Here is a 16,307-nt window from a genome sequence, read left to right on the forward strand (position 1 = left end):
TTTTTGGCAAACATTTGCTCACACACCTGTTTCTGTAAGATCTGACCGTGGAGATAGTGGTTCTGAGTGAGTGGGCGTGGACAGTTTGGAGATGTTCATACTTACTGTAAATGACAGTCTAGCTTACAAGAGTAGTCATCTCACCCCAGAGTTGTTGGTTTTGAAGATGTCTTTTTTTTTCTTTCAGAAATCAGAGTGGATGACGACCACCTGCAATCATGCACTGTACGCTATTTGTGATGTATTCACCCAGTTCTACGAGGCTTTGAATGAAGTGCTTCTCTCTGATGTGTTTGCACAGCTGCAGTGGTGTGTGAAACAAGGTATTCACTAAGTGGGGGGAGGGCAGTGTTTCCTCTTACACAATATTTACGGGAAACTAATGCAATGCCAAGGGGCACTGTGTACAGTTTAATCCACTAGTCCCTTCCCAGGCTGGTTTATAAAGCACATTTTAAAGATGGATTTTGTTGTTTTTGTTTTAAAAGGTGATATGCACTTTTGTGCTTTCAAGTTTTTTTAAATTCCCTTCCCTTCCTCCTCTCCTCCCAGCCTGTGTCTGTCCATCCGTGTGTCCATGCGCCATTCCCCCAACTCCCTTCTTTCAAGTTTTATGTGTTTGTAATTTTTTGTAGTAAACTGTTTTTTAAAGTACTTTTGGAGTGACTGTTGGTAGCTCCATCGTTGGACATCCTTTTGTTTGAGTGGTGTTGTGTTCATGTCAGGGTATACCAGATAGACATCATGTATCCTTCAGACTGGATCCCATTTTGGGTATACCAGATAGACATCATGTATCCTTCAGACTGGATCCCATTTTGGCCTAGGGCAAGTTAAATTCAATTACGATTTTTTGAAAAGTGACTCCTTTTTTCCTTCTCTGTGTAGCCCTAGCTGTACTGGAACTCGATTTGTAGGCTAGACTGGCCTCAGAGTCACAGAGATCTGCCTACCTCTGCATCCCAGGTGCTGGGGTCAAAGGTGTGTGCCACCATGCCCTTCTGGTGAAAATGACAGCGTTTTAAAGGAGGCAGCAAATAGTTGTACTATTTTGATATCAAAAATTGGAAAGGTAGTTAGTGATTAAATCGGAAATACCATTTTCATGCATCTTATGCCATTTCCTGCATGTGAACCAGTTAAAGTTACAAAACGCCCCTCGGCAAAACTGACAGAATCATTGTACTTCTTTAAAAAACTATTTTTTTATTTTTTAAATTATATGTGCATGGGTATTCTTCCTACATGTATGTCTGTGCACCATGTGTGTGCCGAATGTCCATGAAGGCCAGAAGAGATCCCTGGGATGGCATCCTTCAGCTATAGCAGTTGACTCTGCATAGCCTGCCTCATTAAAGCCTATAGACCTCCAGCTACAATCCCCACCTCACAGTGTCAGATAGAGACCATGGACCTGTCAGCCCTGGATCCTGTTTGGTTGGTATCAGGACAACAGTTAAAATTGAATGACAGATGCTGTTGAATTTTACAGATAATGAGCAGTTGGCCCGATCAGGTACGAATTGCTTAGAGAACCTAGTGATATCCAATGGAGAGAAGTTCAGCCCTGCTGTCTGGGATGAAACCTGCAATTGCATGCTGGATATTTTCAAAACCACCATCCCACATGTGTAAGTGCTAAGGCATGTGGGACGTGTCCGTGTGACCTGGAGCTGTCTATCGCCAGGCTTCCAGGTGCCACGGATGCTGATCTCCGCTTCTCTCCTGTTCCCTTAAGTTTGCTGACGTGGAGACCTGCGGGGATGGAGGAGGAGGTGTCAGATAGACATCTGGTAGGTTCCTTTATTCTCTTCTTATATCTCAACAAGGTTCATCAGCCTAGGCTGATGAGACGGCTCAGTGGGTAAAGGTGCTTGCCACCCAGCCAGTGACCTGAGTTCAGTGCCCTAACCCACATGGTCGAGAGAGGGAAGTGACCCGTGCAAGTTGTCCTCAGACCCCTCACAGGCACAAGGCCCCCTCCTGCCCAACCCTAATACATAAAATAAGCAAATAAAATGTAATTTAAAACAGTAGTCAGCCTATGTGTTTTGAAGTTTTCTTATGAGAATGAAAAAGTTTGTACAACCTAAAATTAATATGTCTTCTGGGTGTGATGGTGCACACACACCTTTGATCCCAGCACTTAGGGCAGAAACAGGCAGATCTCTGAGTTCTAGACCAGCCAGAGAATACATAGTGAGCCTCTCTGTGCCCCCAAGAGAATTAATAGGCTTTTATCATTTCCTACAAAGTACAGAAAGTACTTTTTAAAATAGTCTCCTGTGGGCAGTAGTGGCACACCTTTAATCCCAGCACTCAGGAGGCAACAGGTAGGTGATTTTCTGTGAGTTTGAGGCCAGCCTGTTCTATAGAACAAGTTCCAGGACAGCCAAGGTTACCCTGTCTGAAGACAAAACAAGAATCTCCTTCTGCAGTAGAAAACACTGTGTGCATTTGTTGCTTATCTTCTGTGTCTGCATTTGCCATGGTCTCGAACTCAGCTGCCATGAAGAGGGATGGGTGCAAAGCCTGTGAGCATGTGTCTGTGTCTTTAAATCTTTCATAATGGCCCTCTCTTGAGCTGCATATTGCTGTTGTTTATTCTCTCTGGAAACAGCTCTGGTGACTGTTATGAGCGGCTTCTTGCTTGTTGTTGTCCTGAGTTAACAGTGCCCTACTCACCAAAGAAATGATTGCTTTATAGTTAGTGTGAAGTCACATAAATTCTGATTTTAAAAATTGTAATTATGTGTATATGTGTGAGTGTAGATTTGTGTGTGAGAGTGTAATGAGGCCAGAAGGGGCATTGGATCCCCTGGAATTGGAGTTAAAGGAGGTTAGAAAGTCACCGGGTGGTGCCAGGAACCACACTGTGGTCCTCTGTAAGAACAGTCAGCACTCTTAACCGCTAAGCCAGCTCTTCAGCCCTCAAAGGTCTAAATTAAATCTCACTTTAAAACTGTTTTACCACTTCTGCATGAAGGTATATGAATTTGAGAATTATTGATTTGCATTCCCAAATAACACTAAGATTTCAAAATAACCATTAGATTTGAAAAGGATTTGGGGCTTAAACTTGAAGATGGGTGAAGTCAAAATTTATTCAGTTTTTATTCTTGAAGTTTTTGGAAATATTGTGTGTGTGTGTGTCTGTGCGTGTGTGGTATAGGCTAGAAGACAGCTAGAAGAGTTAGGCTTCACCATGCAGGCTCCAGGGATGAACCTAGGTCATCGTACAGAGTAGCAAGTGCATTTATCTCCTGAGCCATCTCACTGCCCACGAGTTTATTCAGTTCAAAGTAAAGCATGGTATTTAAACATCTAGTTCTGCTGGGTGTGGTGGTACTCACCTCTCGCACTGACCTCCCGCACTCAGTAGGCAAGGGCAAGTGGGTCTCTGTGAATTCAAGCGCAGCCTGATCTACAGAGTGATCAGGTCAGCCAGGGTTACGGAATGGGAACCTTGTCTTTCAAAACATTTAAAAATAAACATTTTCTTCTTTAATTCTGTGTGTGTGTGTGTGTGAGAGAGAGAGAGAGAGAGAGAGAGAGAGAGAGAGAGAGAGAGAGAGAGAGAAGTATGTCTGCTGCTTGGGACACTTAGGAGGTAAAAAGAAGCCTTGCAGGAGTGAGGTCTTTGTTTCCATCACATGGGTCATGGTGCTCAGGGCAGGCACCCTTATCTACCTGCTGGGCCATCTTGGTGGCTTTCTTGTTTTCTTATAAAGGACAACATTTAATTGGGGCTGGCTCACAGGTTCAGAGGTTCTGTCCATTATCATCAAGGCAGGAAGCATGACAGCATCCAGAGAGACATGATGCTGAAGGAGCTCAGAGTTCCACATCTTGTTCTGAAGGGAACCCTGCACTTTTTTTTTTTAATTTTGTTTTTAAATTTTCATTTTAATATCAGTAGAAGAAAAGAAACAGCTACAACATTTTTTATTTAATTTTGAACTTGACCTAATTTTTATCTGTCACACTCGGGCCTGGTGGTGATGGCACACATCTTTAATCACAGCACTCAGAGGGCAGAGGCAGGTGGATCTTTGAGTTCAAAACCAGCCTGGTCTACAGAGTGAGTTCCAGGACAGCCAAAGCTGTCTTGAGAGAACACAGAGAAACCCTGTTGAGGGGGGAAGGGGTGGAAAGGAAGGAAGGAAGGAAAGGAAGGAAGAGATAGAAAGCAAAGAAAGGAAAGAATCTGTCACACTCATCTCTATAATGTGTAGAGAAATGTCTTGAGTTTAAATAGGAGAATGTGAAATTTTAACTGAATTTAACATGGATCCTTGATGTTGAGAGTCGTATCTGCGCTGGACCCTGAAAAGCAGCGAACATTGTTATTCTTTTCTGGTTTACATTAGGATGTGGACCTGGACCGCCAGTCTTTAAGCAGCATAGACAGAAACGCCTCCGAGAGAGGACAGAGCCAGCTGTCCAACCCCACTGATGACAGCTGGAAGGGAGTACCGTATGCAAGTAAGACCTTTTGTTCTGGGTGCGTTTTTACTTATTTATTTTAGTTGGACAACACATTTGTGTGACTCACATATTTGGAAAGCACATAGGTGCCAGAGGATACACCTCCCTCCCGCTCCTTCTCTCTTCTGTGCCACAGTGTTGCCAGGCTCTCTCTGCAGTCACTTCATCCATATGTGTTCTAATACATGTACATACATACACATTCACATATGTACCAGCACACATATGCCCCTCCCCTTCTGTGCAGTTATGGGATAGTGTGCGCTATCCACTTTTCACTTAGTGCGTTGTTAGCTATCGATACATAAAGTTGGCACGTTTTTTCATATTATTCCAACAGAAGCATCTTTGTTTAAATGGGTCTTAATAATGGACACTTATGGTTTTATTACTTTATTTGTGACTATCACCCTGTGTACTGTTCTGCATGACATATTTTAACACATCACTAGTTAGAAAATTCCTAGAAATTAACTAGCTCTGGGGTAGGGTGACAAGAGCATTGATTTTTGACAGATGTTTCCAAATTGACATCTGTTAAGGTTACACCTGCTTGCATGATCTTTGGGAATACCTCAATAAAATCCTGTCTTTGGAATGATTTTCTGTTTTAAATTATGATTGACTGGAACCTTTTCCATGTGCCTGAGGGCCCACTATGTGTCTCTCACACTTACCTGGGGCTGTGGGTGCTCTGCAAACCAATCCCAGTCATTTCTCTGGTTTGTCTCTTAGTGACGCTCATGGGGAGTCTCTCTCTCTTTCTGAAAGCAGCTTTAAGAATTGGAATGTGGATGGGAGAGATGGCTCAGTGGTTATAAGCACTGGCCATTCTTCAGGGATCCTAGATTCCCAGCATCCACATGGTGGCCCATAACCATCTATAACTGTAGTCCCATGGGATCCAATTCCCTCTTGTGGTGTCCAGACACCACAAGACATCACAGAGTGATGATGTAGACATCACTCCCACACACATAAAAGAAATAAATCTTTGAACAAAAGAACTGGACTTGATGTAGGGCATGGTGATGCATGCCTTAGATTCTAGCAGGTGGATCTCTGGATCTGATGCCTCTACTTTGATCTGTATAGCCAGTTCCAGGCCATCCTGAGCTGCACTGTCAGACCTTTGATGTGATGTGCCAGGCACTGTCATTTACTCTTCTGCTGGCCTTTGAAGAAGCCACTTTGCATTTGAATGACAGGTAGTATAACTTACCAATATGTAGTAGTCAGGGCCACATACACATGCCTTTGGCAGACTAAGGAATCAGAACTTCAAAGTGTTCCATTCTGTCTGAAGTGGGGACCCCTATGCTTTATCTTCAGAACAATTCCATCCCATTCTTCACATGTCAGGTTGCACCACAGTAGAATAAAGCAGAGTGTGATCCCTTTATCTTTTGAAGGAATATAAGTCACCTTGAAATCCACTAAAAAGCCTCCAGGGACTGAGGTACTGTCCTTTGGAAACTGCTCACAGCCAGTCCCCTCCACATTCAGGGGAGACAGGTGTCTGATAATTCATCGCCTCTAGCTACGGACATTAGTTGGACAGGGTCAGGTCTAAATTCCTTCCCATAGGAGAAAACTCAGGGCAGCTAGATGTCTGTGTCTGGAGAGGTGTTTGGCCCAGAGCCGCTGCTGTGCCTCCAGCCAACAGTCAATTCTTTCTCCTCCCTCCCCTCTGAGCCCCAGATCTTTATAGAATTTCTTTTTTGTTTTGTTTTTGAGACAGAATCTAGTATCACAGTCCAGCTGGCCTGAACCTGCAGTCCTCCCACTTCTGCCTCAGCCTCCAGAGTGATATGGCCACCATGCCCTGGCTGTATAGCTTAGCTTTTTGTTTGTTTGTGTGTTTGAGACAAGGCCTCTCCATGTAGGCGTGGCTGTCCTGGAGCTTGCTCTTTAGACCAGGGTGACTTGGATCTCACAGAGCTGCATCCACCTGTGCTTCCCAAGTGCTAGAATTAGAAGTGTGCCACCATTCCTGGCCAATTTCAAAGTTAAAATTCATTAGGTGGCTGGAGAGATGACTCAGCAGCTAAGAGCACTGGCTGCTGTCTTAGAGGACCTGAATTTGGTTCTCATTTTTGCATGGAGGTTCATAACCTAGTGGCTTCTTGTCAGCTCTATGAGTACCAGGCATGCACATGGGAAACAGACATACATGCAGGCAAAACATTCATACACATTCAACAACAAAAACTATTTTAGGTGTTGCTGGAGACTGAACCCAAGAAGTCACATGCCAAGGAAACATTCTAGCACAGAACTGAATCCTTGGCCCCTCAAAAGTGGGAACATTCTGCATAGAGCAGTGTTCCATGGTTGTAGACTGTTACACCCATGTTTAAAAACCAGAAGACAGCTGCTTTCTATCTTCCTATCTACAGCTATACAGAACTTCCCCCATCTTAGTTCTCTCATGCACTGGGAGAAAGTCTTTCATTTTACCATAGTGGATCATAAATCAGCCAACACTTGAGTTGCCTAAACCTCTGGAGTTGGAGACACGAGGGTAGATGGAGTCAGTCTTCAGTGGCAGAAGCCTCACTGTGGATGTGAACAGGGAAGTCAGGATAAAGAACTCTGACCAGTGAAAGCTTCACCACCCCACAGAGTACCTCCTCATACCCTCCCTCCCAGGGGTGTGAATCAAATCCAGACCCTCATGGGTCCAGTACCCTAAAGAGCAGGCACAGAGAAATCGGACGTGCAGAAGACTGCACTGTCAAACAGTGGCCCCAAACTGAGAACTTAGAAGAGCTCTCCTGCTGCCCACTCTCCCACCCAAGCTGAGGCGAGCCTGCTCACAGAGGCTGGCTGGCTGGCTGGCTGGCATTGCAGCCTGCCCACCTGCCAGGAGGGTGCAGTGCACACTGTGATGGCCGAGAGCTGTGGCTGACAACCCAGGATCCACAGTCAGCTCCCCTGCAGACCTTGTGGTTGCCTTCTTTTCCAATTTGTCTTAATTTCCCTCTTTTCCCACATCCCTTTTTCTTTTTTTCTTCTTTTGTTGTTTCATAACCATATTTTGGACAGACATTTCCTGGCATCTTATTTAAACTTGCAATTCAACCTTGATGCTACTCTTTGCCCCATCTGCCAGTGGGTGTCTCTCTTAAGTGTTAGCTCGTGTCTTCGGTGCTCGGGAACGGGAGGCAGAGTTATTATCTATGGCGATGCCCCAGCACCAAGAAGTGCTGGGTACACAGGGGGAGCTCAGTGAGTGCTAAGTCATCATCAGGGTTAATTTTTATCATCTGATATAGATCAGAAACTGCTGGCCAGCCTCCTCATCAAGTGTGTGGTTCAGCTGGAGCTGATACAGACCATTGACAACATCGTGTTCTACCCTGCAACCAGCAAAAAGGAGGATGCAGAGCACATGGTGGCTGCCCAGGTGAGCACCCCAGGGCCTGGGCTGGAGCAGTCTTGTCAGTGGGAGTCTGAGCAGCCGCAGCATGGTGGAGCCAGCACGGATGGTCCGTCCCCAGCCCATCATCCTCATTGTGTTGGCCCCTGAAGATCGGGCACCAGGAGACAGCATATGCCACAGAGACAGAGCACTGGAAGTCAAAGCTTGCTCTGTGATCCCCTGAGCTACAGCTCTGTTCAGATGCCACCCCTCTCTTGGTGCTAGGGAGAGTAATCATTGGGATGACTTTCTGCCCTTGCTGTACGATTTCTCCACCCATAACTGGGGATGGGGAAGCCATGTGAGGTCACATGCCTGAGATCCCAGCACTCAGTAGGCTAAGGTCAGAGACTTGACATGAGTTCAAGGCCTTCCTGGGCTAGAGGGAGACCTCTTTTTAAACAACCACCAATAACTGTTAGGAGAGCAAGCCTGGTATAGTGAGGCACACTTGTAATCCCAGTAGTTGGGAGATGGAAGCAGAGGACCCTAAGCCCAAGGCTACACATTTGTCTACATAGCCAGTTTGAAGCTAGCCTGAGCTACAAGGGACCTTGTTTCAAAAATCACAAACAGAAAATCAAGCCAGAGGATAAAAAGAAAACAAAAACAAGAGAGGGACAGTGTGTATGTAGAACGCCCTGAAGCCAGTGATACGGCTCACTGGGTGAGCATTTGCTGCCAAGCCTGTTTTTCGAGACAGGGTTTCTCCATGTAGCCCTGGCTGTCCTGGAACTTGCTCTGTGGACTGGCTGACCTCAAACTCAGAGATCCACATGCCTCTGCCTCCCAAGTGCTGGGATTAAACACATGGTTTTATTTTTACTTTGTTAACTGTGCAGTTTAGTTATGTGCTTTTACAACGGTGTGCAGACACTGCCAGTGCCCTTTGAGAATGTGTTGACCCCTGTGAGAACAACACCACAGCCGTCAGTGGTCTCTCCTTCCTGACCCTGAGTTACTCATCAGATGTCTGTCTCTGGATTTGCCTGTTCAGAGCATCTCATATAGAGTGTGTGACCAGGCTGGCCCACAGAAATCTGCCTGCCTCTGCCTCCTGAGTGCTGGGAATAAAGTTGTGTGCCACTATGCCGAGATCATTTTCAGTTTCTTTGAAACACAAAAAAAGAGAAGAAGAGGTCCAGGGTCACGTCACCAGTTTTCTTTGTCCTTTGTGGTTTTGATGTCAGATTTAGGAAAACATTCTCCAGTTCAAGTTCACAAAGATTGAAGCTGACAGTCGTGCTCCGTTGGCTTTTGTGGGTTTGTTGTTGTTCAGTTCACCAACTTTACGGCCCCAGTGCAGTTACAGGTGCCCAGCACCATGCTTAGCTATAAAACTATGTTTTAAGAGGTTTTATGGGTTTTTCTTTTTTAAATTTTATTTGTGTGGGTGCTTTGCCTAAATGAGTATCTGTGTACTTAGTGCGTGCCTGCTGCCCAAGGAAGCCAGAAGAGGGCACCAGATCCCTTGGAAAGAGGTTTATTTAAGTGGCCCGATATGGTGGTGCACACTTCTAATCCCAACACTTGGGAGGCAGAGGCAGTTGAATCTCTGAATTCTAGGCTGGTCTAATGTACTGAGTGAGTTCTAGGACAGCCAGCGCTATGTAAAAGAGACCCAGTCTCGGGGGAAAAAGAGCTCTTAGTGTAAAGTTTTCTCTTGGATCTTTAACTGCACTATAGTTCTTGTTAATGGCGTAAGGTGGGACCTGCCTTTTGTCTCTGGCGTGTGATGGTCACATGTCCTCAGCACTGTCTGATATAGTCTTTTCTTTCCCTGGTGAATTTTCCTGGCACTTGTGTTAGACGTCAGTTTACCATTATTATAAGGGCTATTTCTTATGTCTTCGTGCTGACTAATTCACCTGTGTGCCAGCACCACACTATCCTGATTACTGGAGCTTTTTAGTATTTGTTTTGGAAGCAGGGCATGTCATCCCTCTAATATTTTTCAATATTTCAGCCCTCCAATTCACTTTCAAGATTTACTGGCCAATCCAGATCACGTATGGAGTTTAACATCAGCTTTGTTAAAGTAGGGTCTCACTGTATAGGTCAGACTGGCCTGGAACTCATGTGTAGCCCAGGCTAGCCTTGATGTGAGTTGCAATCATCCTGTCTCAGCTGGGATACAGGTGCGTGTCTGCACATGTAGCATCAGTGGGAGTTTGATAAGGAGTGCTCCAGAGTTACAGATCAATTTAGGAAGTTTTATTGTCTTCTCTCTTCACCTCTTATGAAGGCTACAGCTGATTCCTAGAAATCTCAAGAACTTCAGAACTCTCTGGGTGTGTCTCAGATTTTAGGCTCCACATTGACTAACAATTTGGAGTACTTTATACATGGTCAGCTGACAGCAGTCACGGGCTTGAGTGATCGCCTGAGCTCCAAGGACGAGCTAGGCTCTGCTTCCTTTCTGTGCTGTTCAGTTACGCGTGGAACTCAGGCCTTCCTTTTGTCACACAGACACCCACAGTGCTGTAGTGATGCTGGACACACACCCGCTGATGCCACAGAGACAGCACACAGCCACTCAGGACGTGTTCCCAGTCAGACACAGACTCTTGAGTGGACGGTTCCAAGGGTGACTCTGGGAGAACTGGAATGCCTTGTCTGCCTTCCCCGAATGCCTCAGTCCCCATTAAGCTCTTCACTCACCATCTTGTTTCTTTCCTCCAGCAAGACACACTAGATGCTGATATCCACATCGAGACGGAGAATCAGGGCATGTACAAGTTCATGTCATCCCAGCACCTCTTCAAGCTGCTGGACTGCTTGCAGGAGTCCCATTCCTTCTCCAAGGCCTTCAACTCCAACTATGAGCAGCGGACCGTCCTCTGGCGAGCTGGTGAGGCACACAGGCTTATGACTCGTGACTTGTGACAGGCCACACTGGCCACACCTTGAAACACCAAAGCCTTTGGAGAATTCTGATACTTTAATATGCTTTTAAATTCATTTTAATATGCTTTTAATTTCATTATGTGTATGATTGAGTGTTTTGCCTGCATTTATGCCTTGTATCCTACATGCCTGGTGTCCAAGGAGGTTAGAAGGGACTGGATCCCTGGGAAATGGAGTTTTAGAGTTGTGAGCCTCCATGTACATACTGGGTACTGAACCTGAGTGTTCTGGAAGACCTTAACTCTGAGAGACTCTTAACTCCTGAGCCATCTCTCTAACCTATATTTTTAGATAGTATTTATTTTTCCAAGGGTGGAAAGTCTAATTTTACTATTCTGAACTTTGCAGAGACACAGTATAGACTTTTGTTTCCATCCCTTAACATTCTCCCCAGATGCCTGTTTTGTTGAAACAAAATTCTTTTTTTTGCTATCACCCTGGCTAACCTAGAATTTGCTGGTAGCTCAGGCTAGTCTGAAACTCACAGTAGTCCCCCTGTCTCAGCCTCCTGATTACTGGGATTATAGGTGTGTGCCACTATGCCTCATCCTGAGGTGTTCATTTGTTTGCTTGTTTGTTTGTTGACACAGGCTTTCTCTGTGTAGCCCTGGCTGTCCTGGAACTCACTCTGTAGACCAAGCTGGCTTCTATCTTAGAGATCCTCCTGCCTCCTAAGTGCTGGGATTAAAGGCGTGTGCTACCATTCCTGGCTTAAGCCACCATTTTAAACCACACTGAGAATGTCTTTTTTCTGTGGGAGGGTCTTGTCCATGCCATTGTCTGTAGGGAGTTTTGTTCAGAGTGTTTGGCACATCCCTGGCTGACTGGGATTTTTATACTTTTTTCTTTTTAAATTGTGTTTTTATATGTATTTTGTAGGCAAATAAAAAAAGCCATTAACTTTAAAAAGGTGCTAGCATTCTTTCTTTAAAATTTAAAAATTGTATGTGCATGATATGAGAGTGTACACATGTCATAGCGTGTGTGTTGTGGAGGTCAGAGAACAACTTTGTGGAGTCACTTCTCTCTCTCTTTCTACCTTTATGTGGGTTCTGGGGACTGTAACTCAGGTCTCCAGGCTTGCACACACGTAGTAAGTGCCTTTACCTGCTGAGCCCTCTAGACGCCTTGAGCAGTTGCATTCTTAAGAGAGACTTAATAGGAGACTAATGGCTTCCCCAAGCACGTGAAGAACTATGCCAGCATCTGCACAGGTCACCTGCAGAGTCGCTGGCTCAGTCCTGGCTGGTAACGTGCACAGCTGATGTGATTGCCTTGTCTCTAGGCTTCAAGGGCAAGTCCAAACCGAATCTTCTCAAACAAGAAACCAGCAGCCTGGCCTGCTGCCTGAGGATCCTGTTTCGCATGTATGTGGATGAGGACCGCAGGGACTCCTGGGGCGAGATACAGCAGCGACTTCTAACGTGAGATCCTTTCCTGTTATTTTCATATCCTAACTCTGTGAATGGAAGAGAGAGGAGGGGGGGGGGAGGTGTGGTGGTGCACACCTTCTATGCTGGTGCTTGAGGGGCAGAAGCAATGCATCTCTCTGAGTTTCAGGCCAGCCAGGACTACATACAAAAGAGCAGGTGAGAAATCTCTACTCAGTAAGGAGCCCTGACTGGCTGGCTTCTGCTGCCTCATCACTTCAGCTTGGAGGATGCTGAGCAGAGTGGGCAGGGCTACCGCCTTGTGTTCCAGCTCCTCCCTGGGGCTGATCTCTGAGTCCTGAGACAGAGGGAGGGTAGGTTACCGGCCCTCCTGGGTAGAGGTCCATGGATCGACCATGAGCCCTGGCACCCCTTCATTCCTTCCTCCGAGGAGGAGGGGGATCATAGGGTTAGCAGGATGAGCACACACAAGTGCCACAATGCAAGCAGAAGGCTACCAATTTCCACCCACTTCCTGGGCATCACCAGAAGGCTGGAGAGCCTCGGGTTTTGTGGTTTTCTTTGATGCTGGGCTGTGAATTTGGCCTTGTGCATGTTGTACTGCTGAACTCCTGAAACATGAGCACACAGCGATGATCTGGCAGGAAGGCAGCAGTCTCCAGCACAGCACCGCAGCACTCGGGTCATTCAGTGATCTTAACTGCCAAGTGGGTGTATCAATTATCAATATATTAGTGTTGGTGTATTCTATAATGGAATATTGACAGCCATTTGGGGAGAAGGGCTGAGTACAAAGTAGAGCACTTGCCTACCATATGTGACATTCTAGGTTCATCTCTTAGCGTTGTATGCACACACACCCCAGAAATAGAGAGGGAAGAGGAGACTAGGCTACAGTAGTCATGTGTCCTCTAAAATAATGGAATTCTTCCCTCCTCTTTTACTGTTACAATTTTATTCTCTTTCCAGTTGTCTAACAGTAAAAATATAATTGACTTTTGTTTGGTCTTTTGAGATAGGGTCTCACGTAGCCCAGGCTGGCCTCAGACTGACCATAAAGCTGAGGATGACATTGAATTCCTGGTCTCCTGCCTCTACCTTCTAACTGTTGAGATTACATGTGTGCACCAGCACACCCAGCACTAAGAAGTCTCTGCTGAAAGCGTTATTTAATTAAAAGAAAGAAAATAGTTCTTTCCCACCCTTTCCGGTGACAGTCTTCCCTATATGTGACCTCAAGCTGGTCTTGAACTCACAATTCTCCTGCCTCACTCTCCCCAGACCCATAAGAGGTCATTTCCTAACTCAGGCCTAAAGGGTAATCACCTGCATTGCCTCCTAGCTTCTCTAGTCAGGGTTGTGGTGTAACGTTTAAATCTAGGAACAGTCTGACGAGGCTATGGAGTGAGGAGGGCCTCAATAACAGTGAGGAGCAGTGAGTGTGCTGTGGGCTGACAGGGCTGCACTAGCCGCTCCAGAGCCATGCTGGCATCTGGCAGAAGTGAGGGCCTGCTGCTTTGCCCAGGCCGGCCCAGCCAGTGTGTATTCAGTAGACTGCTGAAAGAATCTGGCTGTCTGCTGGGTGTGTCATGCCGACTACTGTCTTGACAAGCTTGTCTCTTACGTCTAGTGTGTGCAGTGAAGCGCTTGCCTATTTCATTACTGTGAACTCGGAGAGCCATCGGGAAGCATGGACGAGCCTCCTGCTGTTACTTCTAACCAAAACCCTCAAGATAAACGATGAAAAGGTACAAAGTGAGCTCTTCTTCTCCATTAGGCTCTGGTCTCGGGGGCGGGGCGGGGGCGGGGTGCTTTTCCTCCAGTTGAGATGATTGTTGGAGACAGTTCATTAGGAAAGTGGGTGCCTTCAGAAAATGGCTTTTCCCAGGAACCCCCGCTGAGAAGGGATGAAGTGTGGACCGTGTGTGGCTGTTGGGGATAGTGCTGATGGTCTCAGTACAGGAAAAGAGGCTTGAGACCATGCAGTGGTGGCGTAGACTAAAGCCTACTTTACAGAATGAAAGAAGCCTAGTGAGGACAGCAAGACTATTATAATGAAAAAAATTCTATGGCTAACTTGGCTTTCTGCTTCCCCCGCAAGTTCAAAGCACATGCGTCAATGTACTACCCCTACCTGTGTGAAATTATGCAGTTTGACCTGATCCCTGAGCTCCGAGCAGTTCTGAGAAAGTTCTTCCTGCGGATAGGCCTGGTGTATAAGATATGGATCCCAGAAGAGCCGTCGCAAGTGCCAGCAGCACTGTCATCAGCCTGGTAGCACTGGGTCCACGGCCACTGCTGTGGTTCTGCAGAGTACCCGCCATGCCGTCCCAGCTGGCCAACGAAGGGACACCCACCATGTTGGGGTTGGACCTGGAGAGCAGTGGCCTGGCCCCTGGTCAGCACAGTCCCCAGCGGAGGCTCACAGTGTCTCATTAAACTGTCACATCCCAGTAACTCAGTGGGTGGGGAGTCTGTGCCATCTGTCATTCCATTTCACTGACTGAACTATCAGACCTGTCGTTGTGAATGCCACCACTTCCTCGCCGACCTCTAAGACTGGCCATAAATGTTTTGTTGGAGGAAGTCACTCTCCTGAGAAGCAATGAGCATTGCTGTATAGGTTCGTGTTTATTAGCGAGTATGTTAATAAAATTCCTTGTAATAGCTAACAGCCACCTAAGTACACTCGGTGTTTTGTTGTTTGAATGTGTTAGAGAAGTTTGAATGTTTGTGTCAGTTTTGGGTCAGCCTAGATAAAGATAGGGAAAGAGGAGTGTTCCTTATGTCTTGTTTTGTAATTGTTTGAGTGATTTCTAAAATATTTTACAAAGATATATTATTAAAAATTTGATTAAAGGCAGAGTTTAGTAGACTTAAAAGCTTGCAAGGTTTAAAGAAAATGTAGTGCCTCGTGGCTCCCCAGTTTAGTAACTTGGGGAGACAAAGTCTATAGGAAAAAAATAATCTAAAGAAGGTATTAGCCTTCCTTGAAGTATTTGTGGGTGGATGTTCCGTTAAATTTTCCAGAATGCATTGCACATCTTTTCCTGAAATCTAGACTATGAAATGATGATAAAAATGAAGTAACTTACCCTGAGTTGGTTTATCTTTGAGTAAACCTTTTTAGTTTTTACCTCAGCAGAGTGTTAGTATGGCTGCTTTGCAGTCCCTGCTAAAGGGATGTCAGAGGGAAGGACAGTTTGTGTGTCCCTCTCAGCCATGAATCATGAGTGGAACCGGAGCCCCTGTGGGACCTGCACAGCTGGGCTGTGGCAGTAACAGAGGTAGCACCTAGAGCTTCTGTTAGCGTGAGCTGGGAGCTGAATTCTTAGGCAAGATTAGATTCTGGGATCCTTATGTTGGTAATGGTGTGGTGTCCAGAACCAAAATAGAACAAAATCTGGGTGCTCCCAACACCCACAGCAGCCAAGCTAGAAGCTTAATCGATTTGGAGCCCATGAGAAAAAGAACACATGCTTTCTTGTCTGCTCACACCCTCCGCTCACCTGGAGCATCACTGAGAGGCTAAACTGTGTCGTGAAGTGTGTTGGAAAGTCAGACTTCTGCCTACATCGAGTCCTACGAATTGGGGTTGTATTGATGTCAACTCTGGTGCCTTAGAAGTTAGTTTTCCCTGGGAATGTGTCTGTGAAACTGGACCCTTTTTTCTTTCTAGAGAGGGATTCCTGGTGCTTTTGCTATTTTCTCTCTTGTTTTTGACAGCCTTGGCACATGCTCAGTCTGGCCAGCAGAACGTGTACGCTTTTCTTTCCTCAAAAGTATTTTAATTTCTCTACCAAAGTGGGGGGGGGGGGGTGGAAGCAGGCTGAGGGCCTGTGGGAGAACGTTACTGATTGGAGAATGTGAGCACATTTCACTGACACGTCCTGGAATCCAGTGTAGCTTTTCATGGCACCAGGCTGAGATGTGCTCTCTGGTGTTACTGCTCAGCAGGCCCTCAGCTGTTGTGTTCCTGCAGCATTTGTACCACGCATGTAATCGGGACATGCATGCACGTTCAGTGGGTGCAACCCGCCTAAGCTGTGTCCCTGACTGGTGGCTTTCCCTCCCCTGTCCTGTGACATTTCGTTCAT

The 16,307-nt window shown here is 46.1% G+C and overlaps 1 protein-coding gene across 4 annotated transcripts in view; it reads left to right on the forward strand.

Moving 5' to 3' along the window:
* Positions 1-14,888, forward strand: part of Arfgef2 (ARF guanine nucleotide exchange factor 2) — an 81,848-nt gene extending 66,960 nt beyond the window's left edge. For 3 of the 4 annotated variants that reach the window (XM_034494264.2, XM_076930262.1, XM_076930263.1), the window contains 9 exons: positions 188-323; positions 1,493-1,631; positions 1,739-1,793; positions 4,371-4,485; positions 7,767-7,897; positions 10,595-10,763; positions 12,105-12,243; positions 13,841-13,958; positions 14,312-14,888. In XM_034494264.2, coding sequence (XP_034350155.1) covers positions 188-323; positions 1,493-1,631; positions 1,739-1,793; positions 4,371-4,485; positions 7,767-7,897; positions 10,595-10,763; positions 12,105-12,243; positions 13,841-13,958; positions 14,312-14,488 — 1,179 coding nt within the window. In that variant the 3' untranslated portion in view covers positions 14,489-14,888. Of the gene's footprint in view, positions 1-187; positions 324-1,492; positions 1,632-1,738; positions 1,794-4,370; positions 4,486-7,766; positions 7,898-10,594; positions 10,764-12,104; positions 12,244-13,840; positions 13,959-14,311 lie in introns of those variants that run through there. The other variant, XM_076930264.1, reaches the window with a different exon arrangement.
* The last annotated feature ends 1,419 nt before the right edge of the window (positions 14,889-16,307 follow it).

Source organism: Arvicanthis niloticus, chromosome 2 (assembly GCF_011762505.2).
Source record: "Arvicanthis niloticus isolate mArvNil1 chromosome 2, mArvNil1.pat.X, whole genome shotgun sequence".
Lineage (NCBI taxonomy): Eukaryota > Metazoa > Chordata > Mammalia > Rodentia > Muridae > Arvicanthis > Arvicanthis niloticus.